The 26,588-nt window shown below is 45.6% G+C and overlaps 1 protein-coding gene across 1 annotated transcript in view; it reads right to left on the bottom strand.

The window, feature by feature from the left end:
* Positions 1-24,770, bottom strand: part of LOC147458436 (programmed cell death 2 C-terminal domain-containing protein) — a 59,768-nt gene extending 34,998 nt beyond the window's left edge. Inside the window, exons 1-5 of the mRNA XM_086513067.1 lie at positions 24,347-24,770; positions 24,155-24,250; positions 23,897-23,980; positions 23,724-23,821; positions 23,243-23,619 (exon numbers count right to left, since the gene is read on the bottom strand). Of these exons, the coding sequence (XP_086369193.1) occupies positions 23,243-23,619; positions 23,724-23,821; positions 23,897-23,980; positions 24,155-24,250; positions 24,347-24,388 (697 nt within the window). The 5' untranslated portion in view covers positions 24,389-24,770. The remainder of the gene's footprint in view (positions 1-23,242; positions 23,620-23,723; positions 23,822-23,896; positions 23,981-24,154; positions 24,251-24,346) is intronic.
* Between the last annotated feature and the right edge of the window lie 1,818 nt (positions 24,771-26,588).

The following is a 26,588-nucleotide window of genomic DNA, read 5'->3' as shown; positions in this document are numbered from 1 at the left end:
TAAAGATGGGTTCTAAGAAGCTTTTCTTAAAAAGCGGAATATTTTAACGAGTTTTCCGGGAAGAGCAGACGCTTTCTCGCGAGGAATCTATGTTTGCATTGCATTCGTGCATGTGGTTGCATCCAGGGACGCCTGGGAAGTATTGTGAAAGGCATTGTTTTTAACTTAAGAGGTTTTATTGAGTTTTTGGGCAGGTTCATACCAATTTTAAAATATGCCGGCCGCCCACTTAATAAGTGAGCAACCACTTAGAAAATAAAGCAACAAAACCAGCCAGCGAATTCTCTCTCTATTTCGGGTAGAGCAGCAAAAAAAAAAAAAAAAAAAACGGCCACGATCTCTATGCGAGCAGCTATTCGTGCCGTGGAGAAGGAGCTATAAAAGCACCACATGCCCTCACTAAAAGGGGGTTACCAACGTCAGCAAGAGAAGACTCTGCCGCCAGAAAACGCAAGAAATAGCAAGACTACGAAGCACAGAAGTCGCTTATCCGCGCAAGAGCGACAGGTATCTATTGTGGATTTGCCATACGAATTGTTGTCGCGTGTTTGTGTGGGTGTTTGCACTGTGCAGGTACTTCATCGCGAAGGAGAAGCGAGAGGGCTTCGGCCTATGCTTGGGAATTCCGGGAACGGAATTTGGAAATTGTCTGCAGAGTCTCGACTCCGAGTACAGACGAAAAAAGGATTGAGAGCTCGTCTCTCGGATTTCCCTTACACAAAGGAACGACCATCGAGTCAGAGATTTAGAACGGAGGGGTTTTCTCCGGTTCTTGTGCTTGTAAAAAGATTCTCCCTAATAAAGGATTCTCTTTAAGGGGGGGGACCAGCCCATTTTCTGGTCCCAAATACTGTGTCGAACTTCTCCCTCAACTCTGTTTAGTTGAAAGATTATTTATTTTCATCTTGTTGATTATTCGTGTGCGCTCCCGTTTGTGACAATAGGGACAGACTCGCCCTTAAGTTTATATCAAGTACAATGGTTCTACCCTTCTTTGTAGTCAATGTCGCTTTCCTCGCCCTATAGTCGACCACGAGGTTGTTCTTGTGGGATCAGGGAATTCCCAAGAGAACATCACAACCTTCCAAAAGCATTATGTAAAAGTCCTCATGCCCCAAATACCCCTGACAATGCAACTGAAGTTAGCCAATGACAGGTGTAACGGCTACGTCCCTGCCGGGTGCCGCTAGAACTGCCTCCACAAGTGGTCCCATCCGATTGGGAGTGATTGTAACAAACTTGGACACTCCAAGTCAAGAATCAACTGCGACAGCACCAAATAACCACTTCAAAACAATTCACAGATCACAATAGATTTGCACTGGCCCGGCGAAGTTCCGTGCCTAGAGATATTGGCCCCAAAGACTGGCGCCCCTTTCGGTATTTCTTTTTATATTAATCAATCATCAAAGTACAAGAGAGCGGTTAGGGTTTCACTCTCAGACTCTGCGTCCAGATGCTCTTCGAAGTGAGGCCCTCACCACGAATTTAAAGGTTACAAGGGATGCCCAAAAGCAGAGCCCCAAAAGCTTTTAAAATCAAAAGCATCAGTTCTCTCTCTCTCTTAGAGTCTTTTCTCTTTTTTTTATAAAAAAAAAGCAAAAGCAAAATTCGCGTCACTCATCATTTTTCTTTTTTTTTTTCTTTTTTTTTTTTAATAATCCACCTCCGCGATTTCCGGAATTTAGGGTTTTTGGCAAAAATTAGGGTTTACAGGAATTTTAGGGTTTCTGGCAGAAATTAGGGTTTCTGCTGTCCGCCACGTCATCACTTTGTGACAGTGATCTCGAGCCGCGCCGCCAATTCCGATGATATGAAGTTGGCCTTGGCTCCTCCATCGAAGAAGATCAAGGCTTCTTGGTCTTTCACTTTGCCCCAAGCTCGACAAAGTTCTGTACTCTCGTCCACCGTGCTGGGATCGGTAACCACGCAATCGAAAACCAATCCTGTTTTCATCTTGCCTTTTCTTCCACGTTCCTCAGCTGCTCTCGAACTCTCAGGCCTCTCGTCGTCCTTGTCGTTCTGTTCTTTCTGTGCCTTCTTAGGGCACTTCGCGGAGATATGTCTAGTTTCCCCGCATCCAAAGCACTTCCCTTCCCTAATGAAGCGAGCTCTCTCCTGAGGAGTAAGCTTGGGTCGTGCATCTTTCTTTTCTGGGTTGCTTTTCCTCATTCTACTTTCATTTGTCGAAGTCTGTTCGGCTCTTTGTGTCATGATCTCATCGATGGGGTAGGTCAGATTGCCAGAGTGGATGGCAAAACCCCGTTTCGCATGACTCATCAACTCCTGAATAGAAGCCGACTTCTGTTCCAAGCAGTGATCTCGGATCTCTGTAGGTAAGACACAAGGTAAATGGCTCAATCTGTTCCTTGAACGAGATCTTAAATGAAAAGGCGGGTAGAAAAGAGCTCCAGAATCTCTCGCAATAAGCGTCCACTGTATCTTTCTTGGTCATCCGAAGATGGTTCCAAGCAATTCGTATATCACGTTCATACTCTCGAGTCAGCCAAGAAGAAATAAAAGCCTCTTGAATTTCAGCCATTTAACTGGCGTAGTCTTGCTTAATAGAAGCGTGGACCACCAAGTTCGAGCATTCCCCTTAAAGTAAGAGGCAGCTCTTCTAATCTTAGAGTGCTCTGAGTAACGTTCTCCCGCGAAAGCGATGTCAAACTGCTGTACAAAAGACAAAGCCTTCGAAGCATCTCTATATCCCGAAAACGTGTCAAATTTAATTGATTGTCCACCTTCCTTAACCTCTCGGACTTTCTTGCTTTTGTCTTCCAGAAAGTCATATTGGTTGGCTTTATAAAAATTCTTCTTCTTTGCATAAAAGTTATTGTCGTCAGAGTCTTAACTGTCTATAGACGAGTCCTTTGTAGAACTGTCACTCACGAGGCGAGATTTAGACTTCTTTGTCTTTTTCTTGCCCTTTCGGAAGCGTTGCGTTTTGCTTCGCTTTTTGCCTTTTCGGTCTTCTTCGCTCGAGTCAGATAAGCTAGAAGAACTGTCAGAAGAAGAAGAAGAAGAAGAACTGGGTACTCCTTCAAATCGAACACACTTCTGCTTTCTTGCTTTTTCAAAAGTAGACTGACGATCCAAATAACCCGGAAAGTCAGTGCCTTTCTTGTGCTTTTTGTTGTGCTTTTCAGCTTTGTTTTGCGCATCAAAAAGCTGAGCAATTTGTGCATCAACCACCTCTTCTAATTCCTTCTCTATATACTTCTTGGGAGCAAGAGGTTTCTTGAGAGCGGGTTTTGGGGGTGGTGTTGTGGTTTTCTACCACTGTGCGTGCACTTCCTCCAAAGAGATCTTGCTTATATATTTTGACATTTTCGAGTCGCTACCAAAATTTTGCATCATCTTTGTTGCGTCGCCGATCACTCATTGATGCTCCATCTCTCGACGCTCCGCCTAAGTAGGCCGAGGCGGGCCATACTCCTTGCCGGAATCTTCGTTGTGACCCCTTCCCGCATCTCCGGATGCAGAGGGAGTCGACTGATCTTTGCCTGAAGCCATAGGTGCCGCGGAAGAAAATAAATTAGGATCGGATTTCCCGTAGAAGAGAAATCAATCGTGCTCTGATACCACTGTGACAGACTTGGACACTCCAAGTCAAGAATCTACCGCGACAACATTAAATAACCACTTCAAAACAGTTCACAGTTCACAACTTATTCGACACTGGCCCGGCGAAGATCCGTGCCTAGAGTTATTGGCCCCAAAGCGCCCCTTTCCGAATTTCTTTTTGTATTAATCTGAGTTCAAAGTACAAGAGTGCGGGCAGGCGCTCACACTCAGACTCTACATCCAGATGCTCTGAGTTGTGAGTGGCCTACCCACTTATTTATAGATTACAAGGTGTGCTAAAAGCAGAGCCCCAAAAGCTGAAATCAAAAGCCTCAAAAGCTTCGAGTTAAAAGCTCCTTGAAAAGTAAAGCAAGAGACTCTTTCTCTCTCATTCTTGCCTAGACTAAAATAAAGCGAAAGGCTTCTCTCTCTTTCTCAACTTGCTTTTCCTCTCAACTTGCGTAGGAAAAGCAAGTCCAAAAAGCTGTAAAAAAGCGAAACTGCCGCAGCCTATTGCTTCCGCAAATCACGGGGGTCCGTACAGCTACCATGTGTCAACTGCTCCGCACTTTCTGGGACTGGCAGTCACGTCAGCATTTCTTCTGGCTTGTGCAAGGTGTGTGTGTACACACGGGCAGCCACGTCGTCACTTTGTGGCACACCCGCGCACGCACGCACGCACACACATGCTTATGTGGCAGCCAGTACGGACGTCCAGAAAATGCGCTGACACGTTGACGTGGTGGTACGGATTTTCACGATACACACTGACTGTGCTAACATGGCAACAGCGTACGGATTCCCTCTTTTCGCGCAGACAGAGCGTACGGATTTTCCACAAATTATGTTGACAGCTTTTGTGGCAGTTTTTAGACCAGTTGACTTTTGGAGATTATTGCTTTTGAGTTTGAAGATTTTGGGACTCTGCTTTTGGCATCCCTTGTAAACTCTTTATAAGTGGCCTTAGGGGCTCACTCTGCAAAGCATCTGGACGCAGAGTCTGAGAGCGAGCACCCGTGGGCTTGGTTGTACTTTGCTCAAAGATTAACATAAAAATAAATTCCGAAAGGGGCACCAGTCTTTGGGGCCAATATCTCTTGGCACGGAACTACGCCGGGCCATGTCGACTCTCTTGTGATCAGTGAATAAATTTGAAGTGAATCTCTGCTGTGTCGCGGTAGAATCTTGACTTGGGGTGTCCAAGTTTGTTACAGTGGTATCACAGCACGGCCGATTTCTCTTCTACCGGGAAATCCGATCCCTTATTTCGCGACACTTATAAATTCAGAAAGAATCAGTCGACTTCTTCTGCATCCGCTGAGGCGGGAGGAGACCATGTGTCACAAACAGGTGACGTGGCGTGGCCAAATGGGAAAACAGAAACACACACACACACACACTCTCTGGCAGCCAAGCAGTCCCGGATTTCACGATGTAGGGCTGACGTGGCATCAATGTACGGACCCCCAGAAAACGCGATGGAAATTGCGGTGGATTTTTCGGAAAGCAGGCTGACGTGGCTGGGCTGTACGGATTGTTTTTCCTACGCAGCTGGCTGAAAAAGCTCTACGCAAAGCTGGCTGAAAAATCTCACACAAAGTTGCTTTATTTACCAAAAGGGCTTGTGAGATGATTTGCTTTATTTTATGGCAGCTTTTTTTAGCAACCCTTGTAAACTTATAAATTGGTGGGTAGGGCTCCCACTCTGCAGAGCATCTGGACGCAGAGTCTGAGAGTGAGACACTCCCACTCCCTTGTGCTTTGTGCAACAGATTTAATACAAAAAGAAATACCGAAAGGAGCGCCAGTCTTTGGGGCCAATACCTCTTGGCACGGAACTCCGCCCGGCCGGTGTCGAATCAAATTGTGAACTGTTTTGAAGTCAATTCCTATCGTGTCGCGGTAGATTCTTGACTTGGAGTGTCCAAGTCTGTTACAGTGGTATCAGAACGAGGCCGATTTCTCTTCTACCAGGAAATCCAATCCTTTTACGCCGCACTTATGGATTCAAGCAAAGGACAATCCACTTCCTCTACATCTGGATATGCAGGAAGAGATCATGAAGAAGATTCACGCGAGGAGTACGGCCCGCCTCGCTCTAGTCAGGCGGAGCTTGAAGCGATGGAACATCGGAGATTGGTCGATGATGCGACAAAGTTGATGATGAATTTTGCGAAGGACCCTAAACTTGCAAAATTTTTCACCCAGCACTCACAGTGGCGGCAAACCACGGAGCCACCCCTCAAACCGGCGCTCAAACAACCTCCTACTCCAAGGATGTTTACAGAGCAAGAATTAGAAGAGGTGGTTGATGCACGGATTAGCCAATTTTTTGACGCACAAAACAAAGCTATAAAGCACGACGAAAAACAGAAGAAAGGCACTGACTTCTCGGGTTATTTGGGTCGTCAATCTACTTTTGCCTGAGCAAGAAAGCAGATGAAGCGTGTGCGATTTGAAGGAGTACCCAATTCTTCTTCTTCTTCTTCTTCTGACAGTTCTTCTAGCTCTTCTGACTTGAGCGAAGAAGATAGAAAAGGAAAAAAGCGAAGCAAAAAGCAACGCTTCGGAAAGGGCAAGAAAAAGGCAAAGAAGTCCAAATCTCGTCGACACGTTCTGCAGAGGACTCGTCTTCGGATAGTTCAAACTCCAACGACAACGGATTTTATGCAAGGAAGAATTTTTATAAAGCCAACCAATATCACTCTCTAGAAGATAAAAGCAAGAAAATCCGAGAATTTAAAGCAGGTGGACAGTAAAATCAGATTCCATTCAGGAACTGATGAGTCATGCGAAACGGGGTTTTGTTATTCATTCAGGCAATTTGTGTAAGGTGCAGCGGAATGAATGTTGTATTTTCTCAAGATTAGTGATCTTTACTGCTCAAGGTTCCTTTTACTTCTTAGGGAAAGAGAGAGCTTTCCGTCTTATGGAGAGTGCTGTGATCACGAACAAAGTGAGTGGATTCTGCGTGCAGGTGAATGAGACTAAGAGAAGGAGAGAGAAAAGTTACGACACCGAGAGGTTGTAAAACCTTCCTCCGAAGGCCCCACTCTCGTCGGCAAGAGTGGTCTACTTGATGGCACGAAAGTGTACAATGCGAATGCAATGGACTGATGCTATTGGACTATGCCGATGATGACGACGGTGATGACGACGGCGGCTTCGTGGCTGAAACTGTGACTATTCGGGCTGATGTCGTGGCTGGAATTTCCTGGTTTTTGCTGATGCTTTAAGGTTGAAAGAAAACGCTGGTTCTTAGGGTTTCTGCTGCGTTTTTGAATAGGCTGCTGCCGGCTGAAAACGCTGATGTTCTGCAGCGTTTTGAAGGGGCTGAATAGAGGTTAAAACGCTGATCTACTTGCAGGTTTAAGGGCTGAATTCTGGCAGCGTTTTTGGGGCTGAATCCACCAAGGACTTGCACTGCATGCTAGCGTTAGTGGTAGCTTGGTACTGCTGCCAATGGGTAGAGAAAACGCTGAACTTGCTGAGCTTTTTCCTTGTGTTTGTAAAGGCTGATTTGCTGCAAATCTGGCGTTAGTAACTTGATGAAAAAAACGCTGAATCTTCAAGTTGCTTGGCGATAGCTTCAAGGGGGGAAAGCGCTAGGCAATGCCAAGAGATAGGGCGATACCAATAGGCTGAGGATGCGGGGGAATGGGCCTCACCAAGATGCTTGGAGAGGGTCTTGCTGAGAGAGGGAGGGAACACCTGTCGCTTGGTAGCCTGCTGTGCTCCTTGGCTCATCTGCCAATTTGTGCTAACTTGGGTTTGCTTATAAATTAACTTACCCAATTTGCCCTACTGAGTACCCAACAAAAGTCACTTAATAAATAAGTGAAAAATGTCAAAAATAGGGAAAAATGGGATAAAGTCATCTGAAAAATCCCCAAACTGACTCTGATGGAATCTGCTGGAAATGCTTATGCTTATGCAAGGTGCAACCAGAGGATATGCATCTACACTGAGTGACTGGGCATGCACGGTCTACGAATAAAAGTGCCAGATCACTTCTAATCTAACTTGACTAGACTTGACAGAAACCCTGCTATGGTGTAGCTTGTCCACGGACACATAGGGTTGGGATGTGTCACGTGACATCCCCTCGTTTTTAAAGTGAGGTACTGGTACCGAGCTGCATGGCTTCCTTGTAATCTGACAACAACTCTGGATAATCCTTGAAGAACTCTTCGTCTACCCACACCGCTTCGTGGGTTCCTCAATCTTTGAACTTCAAAAAATACTGTCGTACTCGTTTCTTCGAACCATGGCGAAACCGATGCAACAAGACTTGCTCCGGCTCCATGACTTCTGCTTCATCGATGATCTCCGATTCTTCTTCTTCCGAAACGTCCTTTGGAGGTGTTCCCTGAAACACTTTCAACCAAGAAACATGGGAAACGTTGTGCATTGACCATGAGTTAGGCAACTTCAATTTCATTGAAACCTCATTAATCTTTTTGATGACTGGAAATGGACCATACATACGAAAAGATAACTTAGGACATTTCTTTCCAACTTGCTTAAGACGCTGTTTCATGATTCGTAGATACACCCAATCTCCTTCCTTGATCGAGATCTCCTGACGATGCTTGTTAGCCTGTTGAGCCTTGCTTAGCCGAAGCTTCACACTCTCAGAAATCTCATCCAATGACCGACTCTCAGCATTGGCATCAGGCATTTGACTGACCGATCGAGTCAGAAATAACTGGAATCGGCCGCCAAAAGCTGCCTCATACGAAGTTCGACTAAAAGCAGAAGAGAAGGAATCATTGAGAATAGCCTGTACCAATGGGAGATGGAGCTCCCATTGAGACTGCTGATCATGAACATAAGACTTCAACACATCAAAAGCCAACTAATTATAAATTTCCGTTTGACCATCTGACTGTGGATGAAAAGCGGATGAAAAATTCAACTTTATGCCAAAATTTTCAAAGAGTGCACGCCAAAAGTTGGGACATAAATTTAACATCCCTATCTGAAACAATGGACTTTGGCAAACCACAGAGGGGGTACCAATGCTTTATGAACAATCGTGCAACATCTTGTGCAATAACTGTGGCCTTACAAGGAATCAACATGCAAAATTTGCTGAAACGATCAACAATAGTTAAACATTGAGTGTTCCTTGAATGCTGACTTGGTGGTAAGTTAGTCACAAAATCCATAGAGATATATTGAATAGGTCCCTCGGGAATAGGCAGCGGAAGCAAAAGGCCTTGCTGCTTACCCCGAGGAGCTTTTACTTTTTGACATATAGTGCAATGTGTGACATAACTAAACACATCTTTTCGCATTTTAGGCCAATAGAAAAATCGTTCGATCTTTTCCAATGTGGTGTTCATACCCCTGTGCCCACCCGTGAGAGAGTCATATGCATCATGCAATATGGTTGGCCTGAGAGAGGGCAACACACATAGACGCTGACGAAAAAATAACAATCCATCACGAATGAGATAGTTGCTGGGCCCTTGGGAAGCAAGAGCCTGCAACCAATACTTACCAAACTCCGAATCTGCATACTGATTCTTCATGCTGTCAAGACTCACCCTGTATAGAAAATGTGGTTCTTGACTCAAGAGTCAAAATTTGTCCTTTGCGACTCAACGCATCTGCAACAGGGTTAGCTTTTCCAAGCACATACTCAATCAAACCTCCAAATTGCTCAAAAATTATGACCACCACGCTTGGCGATCACTCCAATGTGCACTAGACATAGACTGGAGCCACTTGAGGGCTTGATGATCCGTGCGTACTGTAAACTCCTTACCATACAAGAAATGCTTCCAATGCTTAAGAGAGTGAATGACAGACAAAAGTTCTTTATCATAAACTGAATAATTCTTTTCCGCACTATTGAGCTTCCGGCTAAGGAAAGCTATTGGGCGACCATGCTGCTGAAGCACAGCGCCTATGGCGACATTGCTCGCATCCGTCCATACCTCAAAAGGATCATCCCAAGAGGCAAGGATAAGACACGGTGCTTCTGTCACCGCCACCTTGAGAGCTGCGAAAGCCTCAATGGAGCAATGCGTGCAAAATTCTCTATGTGCGAACTATATGCTTGACAAGACCCAAGAAAAGAACGCACATCATATGCAGTTTTGGGCAAATCCCAATTACGAACCTGTTCCACCTTCGCGGGGTCTAGCTTGACGCCTTCTGCAGAAATGATATAACCCAAATAAGTGACTTCAGTAAGAAAAAATTCAGACTTCTTAGCTATAATGTACAACTGACACTCATCCAAACGAGTTAGTACCCTTTCAACATCTCTTTCATGTTGTTCCCACGATGCAGAAAAAATGAGAATATCATCTAAAAAGATGAACACACATACACCTACCATGTCGCCAAAACGACCTACCATGAGACGGTTGAATGTACCCACGGCTCCTGTCAATCCAAAAGGCATAACAATATACTCCAATTGCCCTCGCTCGATGCGAAAGGCAGTCTTGAAAATGTCGCCTTTGAATACCTGTACCTGATGGTATCCACTTTTGAGATCGACCTTGCTGAAAACCTTTGCCCCATTGAGCCTATCCAAGATATACTCAATGCGAGGCATCGGAAACTTGTTCTTGACGGTCATCTTGTTTAATGCCCTGTAATCAACACACAAACGAGACGAACCATCTTTCTTACGAACGAACAAAATAGGGGCAGCAAAAGGACTTACACTAGAACGTATGAATCCTCTAGCCACCAACTCCGAGAGTTGTCGCTCTAATTCTTCCTCCTGTGACTTGTTCAAACGGTAGGGAGCCTTACTGACCGGCTGCGCTCCCTCCATAAGCTCGATGCGGTGGTCCTCCGGCTGCTCGGGTGGGAGACGAGGGAAGATCATCCTGCAAAAAGAGATGTTTAAATTTCGTAAACAACTCCGAATACTTACTTGGAGCTTGAATGCTCTGGGAAACTGGAACAGCATAAATGAATGCCGCTTGTGCTCCTCGTCGTAATTCACGCTTTACCTGTACATGCGAGATGAGAGGCAAAGAATGCAAGCCCTCCTCAGCAGGAATAATGAGGGGGGAATCAGTATCGGAATGTAAAGTGATCGTGTTAGCACTAAATTTAATGTCAAGATCAAGTTCACGAAACCATTTTGCATAAAATCATATCACATCCTGAGAGAGGAGACACAAGAAATTTCCGACGACATGAAGCTTGTTGAACGGTAAACATCACATCAAGGTACTCCTTCGTGATAAGAGAGTCCATACCATGAGCGAAGCCAGAAACCTCGAGAGGAGATTTCTGACTAACCTCTAGGCGGGCTCTCTCAACAAGAGGGGGACTAATCACATCATGCATACTGCCTGGATCAAACAATACAACAAAACGTTGTCCTTTTACATGACTATAACACTTCATGAGAGATTCATCAATGTGTGTGTCAGAGTCATGAGAAGATGCAGGTTGTGTTGTGACAGAGTTTGTGGTAGTTGCGGGTGCCTTTGGTTCTTTAGGTGGGACTGTCTTAGGACAGTTTTTCTTAATGTGACCCTTAATGTGACATTGAAAACATCTACCTTCTTTAGCATAAATCACTTGTTCTTCCGCCGTGATATATCCTCCTATAATTCCTTGAGAGGCTTTTTCATCAGGGGTTAGCTTAGGTTTTGCAGGTGCTTTAGCTTTACCCTTAGATTCATTGTTAGAGTTCTTTTCCGAGGAAGTAGAGGAAGAAGGGCTAGAAGAATTACGTGTATTCTGAGAATTCTGAGATATCCCTTGAGAAGACTTGTTCTCCTTAGGCTTTCCCTTGTTGTGCTTCATCTCTTGGGCGAGAGCGATTGCTACCGCCTTGTTGAGATCCGCCGGGTCAAAGACTTCAACATCAAACTTGATGTATTCGTCTAACCCAAAGAGAAAAGCCTCTTTGCGCTCATCATCCGACTTGCGTAGTTGAGTGCCTAGCTGCAAAACACGGTTAGAAAAAGACATGACTGGCATACCATGTTGCTTGAGATTACGCCAATCCTCTTTCAAGCGTGCAAGATACTGAGGTGGCATAAACCGCGCCTTGAGCTTGTCTTGGAAATCAGCCCAACTAAAAGAGAGGGACGTAAAACAGAGTTACCGGGGAACGCCCCCTAGCCCCCGTTCCGGCGTTCCGGGGGGCAGTTCCCTTCCCGAACGTTCCGAAACGTCCCAGAACATCTGACGTTCCAGGTGGCCAGTGCAAACCGGAATGGCCGTTCCGGAACGTTCCGGAACGCCCCCGGAATGTTCCGGAATGCCCCTGGAACAGCCAACGGCTACAAACAAATTTGGCAAAAATTGGAAAAATTGAAGTAATGTTTGGGCTTCTTTTTGAAGTGTGCAAGGCCTCAAGGACTCATAAAATGCACCCCCCTCCCCCTTTCTCTCCACAAGCTAATCCTCAAGGGTCAAGCTCTCTCCCTCTCACACTCTCAAGATCTCTCCCTCTCAAGACTCACTCTCTCAAGGCTCAAGGCTTCAAGCCTTCAAGCTCTCTTCCTCTCCTTCCCACTCTCTCAAATCTCTCCCTCTTCCTCTCCCTCTCACTCTCTCGAGTCTCTCCCTCTCACTCTCTCGAGTCTCTCCCTCTCACTCTCTCAAGCTCTCTCTCTCTCTCATCTTCATCTAGTCATAGCAAGGTTGAATGGTCTTCAAAACGAGTTTTTTGTGAGTATAGAGTCAAAGCACTCTAAGTCTCCTTGTATTTAAACACAAGGAGCTAAAAAATGTACTATTTGGGTGTTTTTTAACCTCCCGTTCCGCGCCGTTCCCGTTCCGGACCCCTAGCCGTTCCCCCGTTCCGCGGGGATCTCGTCGCCGTTCCCGTTCCGCGTTCCGGGTAACTATGACGTAAAATCGTCGGCTGCCTGTAGGTGTGCGGCTAGCTGTGCCTCTTGCCATGCATGGTACCAATTTATGGCATCACCGGCAAGGTACATAGCTGCCGTCAAAACTTTGCTATTTCCTGTTTTCTTAGTTGTCGCAAAATAAGCATTAAATTGATGCAACCAAGAATGAATCACCGTAGCATCCATCTTACCATCATACTTACTGAAAGTCACTTTTTCGGTGACTGGATTGTTGGAATCCGCATTGTGGCTTGCACCACGAGAGGAACTCCCATGATCTTTGGGTGGTTCGGTCTTCGAGGCGAGAACTTGGGCAAGCAATTCTTGAGTGCGTAGCTCTCGTCGAGCTTCACGCTCGGCCTCCAATGCTACGTTTCTTGCTGCCGCTTCTTCCTTCCTTAGTTCTTTTCTTTCTTTTCTTGCGTCGCGCTCACGTTCTAAAGCAAGGCGCTTGTCTTCCTGTCTATCCATCATGGCCATCATTTGCTTCATCATTGCCTCCATAGGGTCTGGCGTAGATGGCGAAGGGGGAGGGTTGGAAAAACCTCCTGGTGGGGAGAATCCTTCATCGCCTCTCTCATGCTCATCACCTGAATGCAAAGTATCCATGCCGCTTCGGGTGACGACCATGCACTATGATCTTGGGGTCTTAAGCTCGCGAGGAACTTGGTTCTTGAGGGTCTTGAGGTTCTTGAGGTCCTTGATTCGTGAGAATCTTGGGTTCTTGAGGTTCTTGAGGGGTTCTTGAGCTTGCAAATCACGTTGGAGAAGGATCTTCTCTTCACCCGAGTTCTACTCCTTTCTGCGGGCGCACCCCTTGGCGGCCTTACGCTCATACCAAGGTTGCTTTTGCCCACCTCACGTCGATTGGCCGGCCGCTAAGTGCACGGTCCGCTCTCAATGAGTGAAAAGAGACACAAGGGGAGGCTGGACAAGCCCTTCTTTCTTGGCATTCCTGTCACTCTTCAACAAAACACGATTAGGAATCACCACGCCCAAGTAAACTTTGGTTTATGCGATCACAACAAGCAAAAAACATTCTTGAAATTCTTGTGGTTCTTCCCTTGAGTAATGCAAAACACTTCCAAAGCTCTGATACCAATGTAAGGTGTAGCGGAATGAATGTTGTATTTTCTCAAGATTAGTGATCTTTACTGCTCAAGGTTCCTTTTAGTTCTTAGGGAAAGAGAGAGCTTTCCGTCTTATGGAGAGTGTTGTGATCACGAACAAAGTGAGTGGATTGTGCGTGCAAGTGAATGAGACTAAGAGAAGGAGAGAGAAAAGTTACGACACCGAGAGGTTGTAAAACCCTCCTCCGAAGGCCCCACTCTCGTCGGCAAGAGTGGTCTACTTGATGGCACGAAAGTGTACAATACGCGAATGCAATGGACTGATGCTATTGGACTATGCCGATGATGACGACGGTGATGACGACGGCGGCTTCGTGGCCGAAACTGTGACTATTCGGGCTGATGTTGTGGCTGGAATTTCCTGGTTTTTGCTGATGCTTTAAGGTTGAAAGAAAAAGCTGGTTCTTAGGGTTTCTGCTGCGTTTTTGAATAGGCTGCTGCCGGCTGAAAACGCTGATGTTCTACAGCGTTTTGAAGGGGCTGAACAGAGGTTAAAACGCTGATCTACTTGCAGGTTTAAGGGCTAAATTCTGGCAGCGTTTTTGGAGCTGAATCCACCAAGGACTTGCACTGCATGCTAGCGTTAGTGGTGGCTTGGTACTACTGCCAATGGGTAGAGAAAACGCTGAACCTGCTGAGCTTTTTCCTTGCGTTTGTAAAGGCTGATTTGCTGCAGATCTGGCGTTATTAACTTGATGAAAAAAACGCTGAATCTTCAAGTTGCTTGGCAATAGCTTCCAGGGGGGAATGGGCCTCACCAAGATGCTTGGAGAGGGTCTTGCTGAGAGAGGGAGGGAACACCTGTCGCTTGGTAGCCTGATGTGCTCCTTGGCTCATCTGCCAATTTGTGCTAACTTGGGTTTGCTTATAAATTAACTTACCCAATTTGCCCTACTGAGTACCCAACAAAAGTCACTTAATAAATAAGTGAAAAATGTCAAAAATAGGGAAAAATGGGATAAAGTCATCTGAAAAATCCCCAAACTGACTCTGATGGAATCTGCTGGAAATGCTTATGCTTATGCAAGGTGCAACCAGAGGATATGCATCTACACTGAGTGACTGGGCATGCACGGTCTACGAATAGACTCACAAAAGTGCCAGATCACTTCTAATCTAGATCACTTCTAATCTAACTTGACTCGACTTGACGGAAACCCTGCTATGGTGTAGCTTGTCCACGGACACATAGGGTTGGGATGTGTCACGTGACAATTTGACCTACCCCACAGATGAAATCATGACGCAAAGGACCAAACAGACTTCGAACAATAAAAATAGAAAGAAGAAGAGCAACCCAGACAAGAAAGAAAAGGATGCACGACCCAAGCTCACTCTTCGAGAGAGAGCTAACTACATCAGAGAGGGGAAGTGCTTTGGATGCGGGGAACCTGGGCATATCTCCGCGAAGTGCCGTAAAAAGGCACCGAAAGACAGAACGAGAAAGATGAAGACAGCCTGAGGGTTCAAAAGACGTTGAGGAACGTGGACGAAAAGGCAAGATGAAAGCAGGACTAGTTCCAGATTGCATGGGTACTGACCCAAGCACGATGGATGAGAGTACAGAACTTTGCCGAGCATGGGGCAAAGTGAAAGACCAAGAAGCCCTGATTTTCTTTGATGGAGAAGACAAGGCAAACTTCATTTCACCTGAATTGGCAGCACGGCTCAAGATCACACCCAATCGAATGGAACCACTAGCAGAGGCAGTTCTAGCGGCACCCGACGGGGACGTAGCCATTACAGTTGTCATTGGCAAACTTTGGTTGCATTGTCAGGGGTGTTTGGGGCATGAGGACTTCTACATAATGCCCTTGGAAGGTTATGATGTCCTCCTGGGAAATCCCTGGTACCATAAGAACAACGCCGTGGTCGACTATCCGGCGAGAAAAACGACTTTGACTACAGAGAAGGGCAGAACCATTGTATTTCATGTAAAACTTAAGAGCGAGCAAGTTTCCAACCTGATTTCGGCAACATAACGACACAAAACCCCTATAGGTCAAAAGTACCTGTCTAGGGCGGATTCCCTCGCTATCTGGAAGCTTTCTGGTGAGCTGTCACAGAAATTCAGCGGCCTATAATTCTCTGTTTTTCACTGCCGGGTGCCCAAAAGCATGTACACGCATCCCAAGGCTCTCACGAGGCTCCCCTGGTGTTCCCTTGCAATTTAGGTGCGAAACCCTAAACCTGCAGAAAAACACAGCAGGCTGTAATTCCCTGTTTCGGATCGTTTTTAGCGGAGCGAACACGCCTACGCTTGTCCCAAGGGCTCCCGCACACAATGGGACAGTTTTCCTATGAATTGGACGAGTTTTCACGCAAGAAAACTCTCCAAACTCACAATCTTTCGCGACGGAACTGTGCGTACTTGTGGGGGATTAGCAATTAGCTAATCCGGTTCCTGTTCAGAAAGCTCTTGCCTTGGCAAACGCACATAAACCCCCAGAACTGCACATGTTCATATGAGTAGCCCAACTAGTGGGGCATTACCATATGTGCCAAAGGGGGGAGAGAGATGCACGAGAGCAAGTCATCACGCTACATGAGACAGAGGAGAAGGCAAGCTTTCATTAGAGTTGTAGACCTACACCCACTACTCACACACACATTGTAGGTCACTTATGAGTAAAAAATCAGCCCCCTCTCTCTCTCTTGGGCACCTCCTCTTGCTGAGGTGTCCTGCAAGCAGCTCTCCTCCTGCCAAGTGTCCAGTTTGCCCCTTTGAGTTAATTCTCTAGTTCCCGCTGACTTATAAAGTTATAAGTGACTTTCCGAGTGGCCCAGACTTCATTTGGCGCGCACAGGCTTCCATACTCATCAGAATTCAATGCTAACTGGCCCAACCAGTCCCAGACTAACCGACCTAGATTCCCAATGCGAGAAACCTATTCGGCCACAACCGTTTCACATTGGCCGTGCAATGTCCACTTGCACCTTTTCAAGGGTTCCGGGCAAAACAAGTTTTATAATATAAATAAATAAAAATATCTAGTACTTATTTATGAAAGGCAACAGGAAAAATACACCTCCTGGTGACACCCATCATGTGGCAGCGATCAAAGGAGCTGTCCTAGAGCAAAGGAGCGAGCAGCTATAAACCAGGAACCAAAGTAGCTAAAAGAGCATCCCATAGTGGAGAGTACTACAAACTCTAACCATACTCTCATGGTGGGAGGAATCGATGCAGCATGATCCACCGACAGAACCAGCGTAAACAATAGCAATCCTTTGTATGGAGCCACAGTATCGCTCATATGCTTTGTGAAGTGTGTTAGTAGCAATGCATGATGGTCTACAACCTGTCCAAGTTTGGATAGCCGGCATAGTGTGGCCAAGAACAAAGTCCATAACTGAAACCTTTGTCCATATATCTGTGTCAATAAAGGGTAGAGAGAAGGAGAGCATGGGACTTTGCCTACTACCCAGAAGAGAGCGTGCCTTCTGCACACGTCGTAGAATGTACAGCCGAACTAATAAGGGACCAGTGTTTTCACCGTTGTACTCAGCTCTAGAAAACTGCCGAGTGGAGGTTGAGGAGGTGGTGGGGCTGTCACAAGGCGGGCACCACATGCCAATAGAAAAGAACAGACTGAAACAGACATTTAGCTTCAATAACAACTGAATTGAGAGAGAGAGAGACGATACGCGACACAGAGTGGCGGAATTCCACCCTAAAGAGTATTGGCCCCAAACCTTGGCGCCCCTTTCAATATTTCTTTATATTGCATCATCAAAGTACAAGCCGGTACTCAAAGAGACTGCACCTTCTCCAGGAAGCATCCAGTTGAGCAACCACGTCATCACTTTGTGACACTTCTTCTGTTACTTGTTCTTCTTAGGGTTTAGGCCCCTCGGCCGGTAGCTCCGTTATTCAGTAGGTCGACACGTCAACAGTTTGTTACATCTCCCCTTCTTGAAAGAGATTAATCGTCCTCGATTACAGCATAACTGCAAAACAACTCAAGTTAGCTCAAAAATTTCCAAGGGACAATCAATTTGCTCTTTTTATTAAGGAGTTAGCTTCTTTTTTCTGCTCTTTTGATCAAGGAGTTAGCTTCTCCTTTCCGCTGTTTTGATCAAGGAGTTAGCTTCTCCTTTCGTCCAGATCGGAACTCTTGATATTCCAACGTACTAAAATTAGCCATCACACCCAAACCGTACTGATCTACCACGAGTGTCTTGATGCACTAAAACTGTATACCCAGGCAATCTCATCCAATTAGGAATATTCAGTAATTGGCACATCACAATGCAGCACAAATGCTTGCATATGCATGTTACAAGACACAACAAACAGCGCCGCTGAGCACTCCCTCGAGACAAACGGTCTGCGGGATGAAGCTACTCAACGACTACCTCGTCACTCCCCCCGCAAATAACCTAAAAAGGTCCGGACCATGAGCTCAGAGGACTGTACAACCAAACGCTCTCCAGACCGCAGTCTACGTCGCTTGGAGGTTCAAGCATACAACCAAACGCTCCCCAGGCATCGGCCTGCATCGTTCGGAGGTTTTCTAGCATAAAAACGGAACGCTCCCCAAGCATCGGCTTACGTCGTTCCGAGATTTTCAAACATACAACAAAACGCTCCCCAGGCATTGGCCTGCGTCGTTCCAAGGTTCAAACAATACCAAAACAGTATTTCTCACTTTTCCACCTGGGAGTAAAATCACCAATCATTGAAACCAGTATCAAACCAGAGTCAAACAATTCAAATCGGCACCAAAACAGGTTCAAAACAGATACCATCCATTTCAAACAAATTCCAAGCAGGATTACCAAACAAGATCAAACAGAACTCAAAACTTAAAAAGCAATATCGACATCAATCGAGCTCGAAAAGTCGACTGACTTTTCATCTTGAAACCTGCACCAAAAATTAGGGTTAGGTTCCTTCCATGAGGTCGTAGCCGAGCACAGCATGGTCCATCAGCTCTTGGACAGACAGTGTTTCTTTGGCGGCGATGGCAGTCCCAAGAGATAGCAATCGCACTGGACCTCCAAGTCATCTGCTCGTGAAGAGACATCTACTAAGAGATGTCGAGAAATTTCAAGTTATAATCTGCTAGGGTTTCCATGGCAAGCATTTCAGGATACCCCACTCTGCCAGAAGTTGCACTCCGAAGGAAGATGTCAGAAACCATATAACTTCGGGCAATTTTTTTTTTTTCTTGAAAGCTTGCCAAGTACTTGGAGTATGCTGCTTAGTAGCTGTAGACATCAACATCTGCATGGCACTGCTTCTGAGAAAACAGTGACTTGAAACAAATCTGGATCCTTCTCTTGCAAGTGATCTTAATTGGCTTATGCCCTGTAAGACATGAGCGGTGAAGACGGCAACGCGCCCAATGCGCGATGAAGGGTGGGAGTGGCTATTAAGTCCAGGTTGGAGCGCGAAGATACCTCAAATAAAATTCCAATAGCTCTATCTGCTCTTTTGTAGGACCGGTATGCTTTCAGAAAAGCACACGCCTGATGCTCTGATACCACTGTCACAAGGCGGGCACCACGTGCCAATAGAAAAGAACAAACTGAAACAACCATTTAGCTTCAATAACAACTGAATTGAGAGAGAGAGAGAGAGAGAGAGAGAGAGAGAAACGACACGCGACACAGTGGCGAAATTCCACCCCAGATAGTATTGGCCCCAAACCTTGGCGCCCCTTTCGGTATTTCTTTATATTGCATCATCAAAGTACAAGCCAGTACTCGAGAGACTGCACCTTCTCCAAGAAGCATGCCAGAGAATGAGCCCTAGCCTCATATTTAAAGGCCCTTGGCTTGAAAAGCAGTTACAATGAAAAGCCTTCAAACTTAAAAGCATCTGGTCCAAAAGCAAAGCCAAAAAGCTACCAACGTAAATCACGGAAATCCATACAGCCTGCCACGTCATCAGCCAACGCAATTTTCAGAAATCTCCCTGCTGCCCTTAGGGTTAGGGTTGGGGTTTTTGCAGTTTTAGGGTTAGGATTTTCAGAATTAGGGTTTGCAGGTTTTAGGGTTAGGGTTTCAACAATTAGGGTTTCCAAAATTAGGGTTTCAACAATTAGGGTTTTTGCTCTTGGGCAACCACGTCATCACTTTGTGACACTTCTTCTGTTACTTGTTCTTCTTAGGGTTTAGGCCCCTCGGCCGGTAGCTCCGTTCTTCAGCAGGTCGACACGTGAGCAGTTTGTTACAGGGGCACACGTTAGAGATAGGGAGGATGGAATGCCGTGGGTGGGGGTGGTCCAAGACAGGTTCAAAACAGATACCATCCATTTCAAACAAACTTCAAACAGGATCACCAAACAAATTCTCAAATAAAACTCAAACTTTGTAAAGCAATCTTGACATCAGTCGAGCTCGAAAAGTCGACTAACTTTCCATCATCAAACCTGCACCAAAAATTAGGGTTAGGTTCCTTCCATAAGGTTGTAGCCGACCACAGCATGGTCCATTAGCTCTTGGTCAGACAGTCTTCCTCCGGAGGCGATGGTAGTCCCAAGACATAGGAATCACACCGGACCTCCAAGGTTCTCAGCTCGAGAAGAGACATCTACTGAGAGATGTCGGAAAATTTCAAGATATAATCTGCTAGGGTTTCCATGGCAAGCTTTTCAGGATACCCCACTCTGCCAAAAGCTGCAATCCGAAGGAAGATGTTTGAAGGCATGTAACTTCGGGCAAAAAAATTCTTGAAAGCTTGCCAAGTCCTTGGGAGTGTACAACTTGGTAGCTAAAAACTTTAACCACTGCATGGCACTACCTTTGAGAAAAAACGCAGCTTGAAACAAAACTTGGATCCTTCTCTTGCAAGTGATCTTTTTGACTCATGCCCTGCAAGACAGTGCGATGAAGACGGGAGCGCACCCGATGCGCGATGAAATAAGGGTGCGAGTGGCTAATAAGTCCTGGATCGGGATACACGGATACTTCTAATAAGATTCCAATAGACTTTGGAAGCGCCGATTTGCTCTATCTGCTCTTTTGTAGGACCGGTATGCTTTCAGAAAAGCACGCGCCTGATGCTTTGATACCACTGTCATAAGACGGGCACCACGTGCAATAGAAAAGAATAGACTGCACAACTTTAAGCACTTCAAATAACAACTAAACTTAAAAAGATACACGACACAAGACGGGGAGTGGCGAAGTTCCACCCAAAGAGAGCACTGGCCCCAAATGCTGGTGCCCCTTTCGGTATTTCTTTATTATTGCTGATTCGCAAAGTACAACAACCAGGGAGTATCTCCTCTGCAATCTGCGCACTAAAGAGTGCCATAGAGACCTCAAAGGCTCATATTTAAAGGCCCAAAGCCTAAAACCATCAAAAACGTCCGTACAAGTGCCACGTCATCATATTTTGTTGTGCAAAGTCTTCTGAGCGTGTTCTGATTTATTTTTAATGCCTTTATGTCACTTGGGCCCCATCGGACAGGGTCCCGTAAGTTGGTGGGAACTCTTCTTTAAAAATAGGCCACTCGTCAAGACTTTGTAAGTCATTAAAACTTCTTCTTCTTCTTTTGTTGCTTCTTCTTAGGGTTTTGGCCCCTTGGCCGCGATCTGAAGGTTGGCTCTGCTCTTAAGTGGCTTGACACGTCGGCATTTGTGATTGACTCTCTCTCTCTCTCTCTCTCTCTCTCTCTCTCTCTCTCTCTCTCTCTCTCTCTCTCTCTCTTAGCTGAGTAGCTGAGTAGATGGGCAGAGAGGGAGGGTATATGCGCAGCCGGGCAGGTAGGGTTCAGGCGGGTTTTTCTACTCTTGACCACATTCTGACACTCAGAGCCATTATTGAGGAGGGCAGATCACATGGGAGACGGATCTTTTGTTACTTTGTGGACTTTCGCAAAACATTTGACACAGTACACAGAGCTAGATCCGAGATGGGAGTACTCACGGAGCTGATTTGGGGGATTATGGCATTATACATGTCAGTAGTGGGGCATGTACGCACTCTAGAGGGGTTATCTACATTAGTTCACTCCACTATCGGGGTGAAGCAAGGTTGCCCGCTCGCTCCTACTCTATTTGGTATGTGGTTTTTGACTATATTGAGAGAGAGGGTGAGAGGTGCACAGTTGGAAGGGACATGGATTCCACTATTGTTATATGCCGATGATATTGTGTTGATCTCCAACTCTCCGAAGGGGATGTAACATCACTTGGATGATTTGCATAGGTTTGCTCGCGACAATGGTCTGTCTGTCAACCTTGGTAAAACCAAGGTTATGGTGTTTGACACCACCCCACAATGGACCAAGAGATCAGCATGCACATTCACATACGGCCATGAGACAGTGGAGTATACAGATGCTTACACCTACCTTGGGGTGGTCTTTAGTGGACCAGCATTTTCATTGAGGAGAGCAGCAGACACTAGACTGACTAGAGCACATGCAGCCGATTGGAGAGGATGTGTTCACAGATTCAGTTTCAGGAGCCTCGGACAAAGCTCTGGCTTTTTGACACTTTGGTGGTTTTCGCATTGCTCTATGGAGTTCAGATATGGGGGCCTTCATTGGACCATCACGGGAGGTCGGGTCGCATTGATGGATGGAAAGACATGGAGAGAAGCCCCTAGTCTCAATGATCTCGCGGCTTATTAGAGCCAAGGCTTCAGTACCGCATGACATTATTCGAGCAGAGCTAGCTACACCGCTTGTGGGACCTCCCCAGAGACAGATATGTCCACCAGCACTTGAGTCCTCTCTAACATTTAGCTTTGCAAGGAAACAAAGCATGCTGGTTTGGGGAGATGACATCATGGTCTCAGGTACATGGGTTCAGCATGGACAGATTGCCCTCCTTCCAGTATGGTTTTGTGACAAGGCCCAGATACATGGACACCAACTTATCTTATGGGATACGATGTGCTATTGGCCAGATACGCACACCTTCACACCAACTTCGGATCGAGACTGGTAGATACAGCGGAGTACCAACAAAGGCCAGGACATGTCCCCTATGTCACAAGGAGCCTAAGACAGAGTTGCACTACACATGCCACTGCCAAGTTTACTATGAGATATGAGACCGCTTTCACTGCCTGTTCAGAGAGGGCTTTGGACCACTCTTTAGAGTCACGGGGTATGGGGACCAGAGATGTCTGGTTCTGTTTTTGCTCAAGCTACACAAACACACAGAGAGCCTAATGAGAGGAGAGGCTAGCCAATCTCAAAGACGAATCACAGACTTCTTTAGAGTGGACACTGGGCAGCCAGAGGTGCAGCTACCACAGCAAAGCTCACATTCTCCTCACACCAGAGGCACGTTGATCGATCAAGTGACAGAGCTAGGGAGATCTAGGACATGCACGACTATTGACCATGAAGGAGATTGATGAGATCCGCCAACGACAAATGATGGATCTCCTAAGATTTAGCTCTATAGGATTGTACATCCTGCTCATCTTGTATCAGCCTTTGTATCAGCTCTCACCCATTATATTCACACACGCACACCCCCATTGTGTGGTATTAGCCCCCAGTCACTACTTTCACCCCCCCTATCAATTCCTACACAATTCCAGCTAGCTGCTTAGTTCACATCTGGCAGTTAAGATTTTAGTTTTTCACTTTACTTCTTTTTATTTTTGTACTCAGACATTGTATTAGATCCACCAAGATTGTATCAGTTTGGTCTCATAGGTCATTTTGGCCTTTTGAAGACGTTTAATAGAACATTTCATTTCATTTCATTTTCATTTCACAACCTTACCAGGTAAATCAGGACCATCTGATTCATTTGCAAGATCCTCATTTACGGCTGTAAACTCCTCTCCAGAATCAAGAGTGGAAGTCAAAGGAACTGCTGCTGCATACCCTGCCTCCAAAAGAGCTGTTTCCAGCTCTTCCATTGCCAAAAATGCCTCTTGTTCCGCATCTATCCTTCCCACAACCCCAGGTCCCCATGTGTCATCTTCCCACCACTCATCACCATGATGTTGATGGTCTGAGCTACTCTCCCTTCCCTGTTCACTCATGTCCTCTCTTAAAACCTCTTGTGCAGATGAAGTTGATGCTTCTGCGCTTGAACTCATGTTTCTTCTACCGTGTTCAGACGACGGGCTGCCTTGGACTCGAAGTGTTCGCCAGCTGCATGATATCCAAAATTAAACTGAGCCGCTTCAAACCCATTTCTGTAGACACGTGATATAGAGTCAAAGAAGGCAATGTTCGAAAGTTGGCTTAAGCACAACCTGAGGGGGCCTATACCACAGCTCGAAGAAGGGCAGCCAAAAATGTACAAAGTCCGCTCATCGATCTCCACATCCCTTATCTTCAATGGAGCATAAACCTGTGGGAAAAAGAAATCTTAGCGATTAGAAACCCTAAAGAGAAAAATACCCATAAACATGTATGAGTTTTGAACCTGTGCAACAAGTCCAAGGTCACCGCCACACACGCCACACCTCAAGAATTCAGAATCAATCTCCTCTGTATGCATTGGCCAATCCTGAAATAGCTTCATTTAAACTTTTGCATTGCAAACAAATGCTAAAACTTAAGAAAATAAACTTGCACGGTTTTTTGCATTCTCTTTAAACAGTCTTTAAGACCAGCAATACACACAACTACACCTCCTTGAATATCTTGCTTAAACCCAAGGAATGATCCCAGCATAACTCACCGGAACACCTCCTACTTTTGTCGTGTAATGATCACTAGGTTCAATGTTGTCCTCTGCCCAGGGACCAGGCATGCCAAGAATTACCTCCTTTGCCTCCTGTGACATGAAAGAACTTGAGAGCCCAAACTTCTAATGGCTGCAGAAAAATTACAGCACAAATTAAGAGATGCAGAAATTATTTTTTTGGCAGACCGATTGAGAAGCTGCTAGATTGGATGGCAGCGGACGACCCATTATACTTTCTTGATCTTTCAAACACCCTCAATATGAACAGGTGAGTAGCGAGATCGCCCAGCAAAACCCAAGAAGCTAGTACTCAGGAAGACACAGAAATCGCGGCCAGGCCAGAACCCGCTTGGGAGATGAGTTAACCGTCACCCCAGTAGTCCAGTTTGAGAGATCGCCAGTAAACCCTCATCCTGAACCTGACGCTGGGTAGCTCCTTATCGAAATCCTGTGAAGTATGACTGCAGTGTAGGAAATGCAGGAGCTGCAGAGGAAGTAGACTGCATGACACCGCACAAGTCTGTTGCTCGAAGCGACAACTGCCCTGCGATCGTGAAAGGTCGCACTCCAGAAGCCTTTCAAATTCAGTTCAGACTTCGCTGCCTGCCCAAAGGGCCTCCTTCTTTTTTTGGGAAAATTTTTGAGTGCTTAGCATGTAATTTGTCTCAAATTACCACGCAAAATAGACAATTATGTCTATAAATAATGAAGCACTTCATCTCCAAAGCATGCATAGCCAAGACAAATCTAGTTTCAGCATCTTGGATTGATAGAAATCAGTATTCTATGAAAAGCTACAAATTTTTTAATCTTTGGAGAAATTTAATCTCACACCTGGGTTATTTTGGGAATTTTTTAAATTGGAGGGGTATTTTGGGAATTTCCACATATTAGAGGGGTATTTCAGTAATTTTCCCTTTTTTCTTTGGTCTGGAGAAGGCCATAGGGAGAGGTTTGGTTTTGGGCGTTCCGCGGAGCGTTGGATAAACCATAGCATACGATGCCACATGTTTGAAGTTTAGGTTAGGTTTTTCGGTTCATTTCCTAAAGTATCTTGTCTCCATTGTTGAGTTGCGTATAGTGGAGGCCTAATGTTGGGGGCTTCATCTCCTTCCTCGCATTAAAGGTTTGTAGTTAATAGCCACCACCCACAAGAAGTGGTGTTATTATTTAGCACCAATCCCTCGATATGGCAACTACTAGCTACTCCACACAGAAAAGCCTGAGCAACAAAGGACACCCCCTCACGCCCATCTTGTCGCCTTCTTGGATGGAAAGCTCGTCCTCGCAATTCCCACTCGACCCAGCAACAGAGCATTGATTTGAGAACCTGGTAAATTTACTATATTTATTAGTTGATGGGGTGCAATGACTGCTTTTGACTATTGGTTGCCAATGTGGAGACCCCACAATGTGCTTCAACTTGACAAGAAAATTGAGGTTATGGGACTTTCAGCTTTCTGTAGATTTATCATTGTCTTGCAAAGAGGATCATGTCTCACTCTAGGATTTAACAGCAATCTCCCAAGTGAAACTCTTTGATGGAGCACAAGAATGAAGTAACATATTCCACCTCTCTCACGAGCTTTCCATTGTCAGATAAAGCATAGCAGATGATGCCACGTGCTTGAAGTTTAGATTAGGTTTTCCAGTTCATTTCTTAAAGTAGTATCTTGTTTCCGTTGTTGGGCGCTACATGCCAGAAGCCTGATGGCAGGGTCCTCATCTCCTTCCTCGCGATGATGGTCTAAAGTTATTTTCTGCCATCTCCTTCCTCACACGGATGGTTTGCAGTTAACGGCCGCCACCCACAATAAGCAATGTTGTTAGTAAGCACCACTCCTAGGATATGGCACCTACAAGCTACCCCACACATGAGAACTTGAGAACTTGACCCTTTGGCACCGCTCCAGCCCACCATCGGTTGGCACCTCCTCCTTTTGGGTCCCATCAACCCCATTCCCATGCCCATCTCACGACCTTTGTGAATGGGAAGCTCGAACTTGACATTCTACACCCAACCCAACAACATGGCATTGATTTCATAATCTTGTAAGTTTAATATTTGAATAAGTTGATGGGGCTGCATGTATGCTACCATGAGGACCAATCAGTGTGCTATTCATGTCGGATGCCATCTTGTTGCGGCAAGGAGCTATTAACAATGGCAGGTGCAAGCAATGGGAATGTGCAATGTGGATTGTCAAAGAATTGGTTATGTGCAAAGAAATTACGAGATTAATTATGAAATTAATCTACTTGTATGATAACTTTGTAAGCTTCGAAACAAGAACAACATACATGCATGCACTGCTGATAGAAATTAATTATGAAATTAATCTACTTGTATGATAACTTTGCAAGCTTCAAAACAAGAAAAACAACTAGATCTATCACACATACATGCATGCACTACTGATAGAGAAGA

The sequence above is a fragment of the Adiantum capillus-veneris genome, chromosome 5 (genome assembly GCF_014529385.1).
Source record: "Adiantum capillus-veneris isolate H3 chromosome 5, ASM1452938v2, whole genome shotgun sequence".
Classification (NCBI taxonomy): domain Eukaryota; kingdom Viridiplantae; phylum Streptophyta; class Polypodiopsida; order Polypodiales; family Pteridaceae; genus Adiantum; species Adiantum capillus-veneris.
This window is presented reverse-complemented; position numbering and strand designations above follow the sequence as displayed.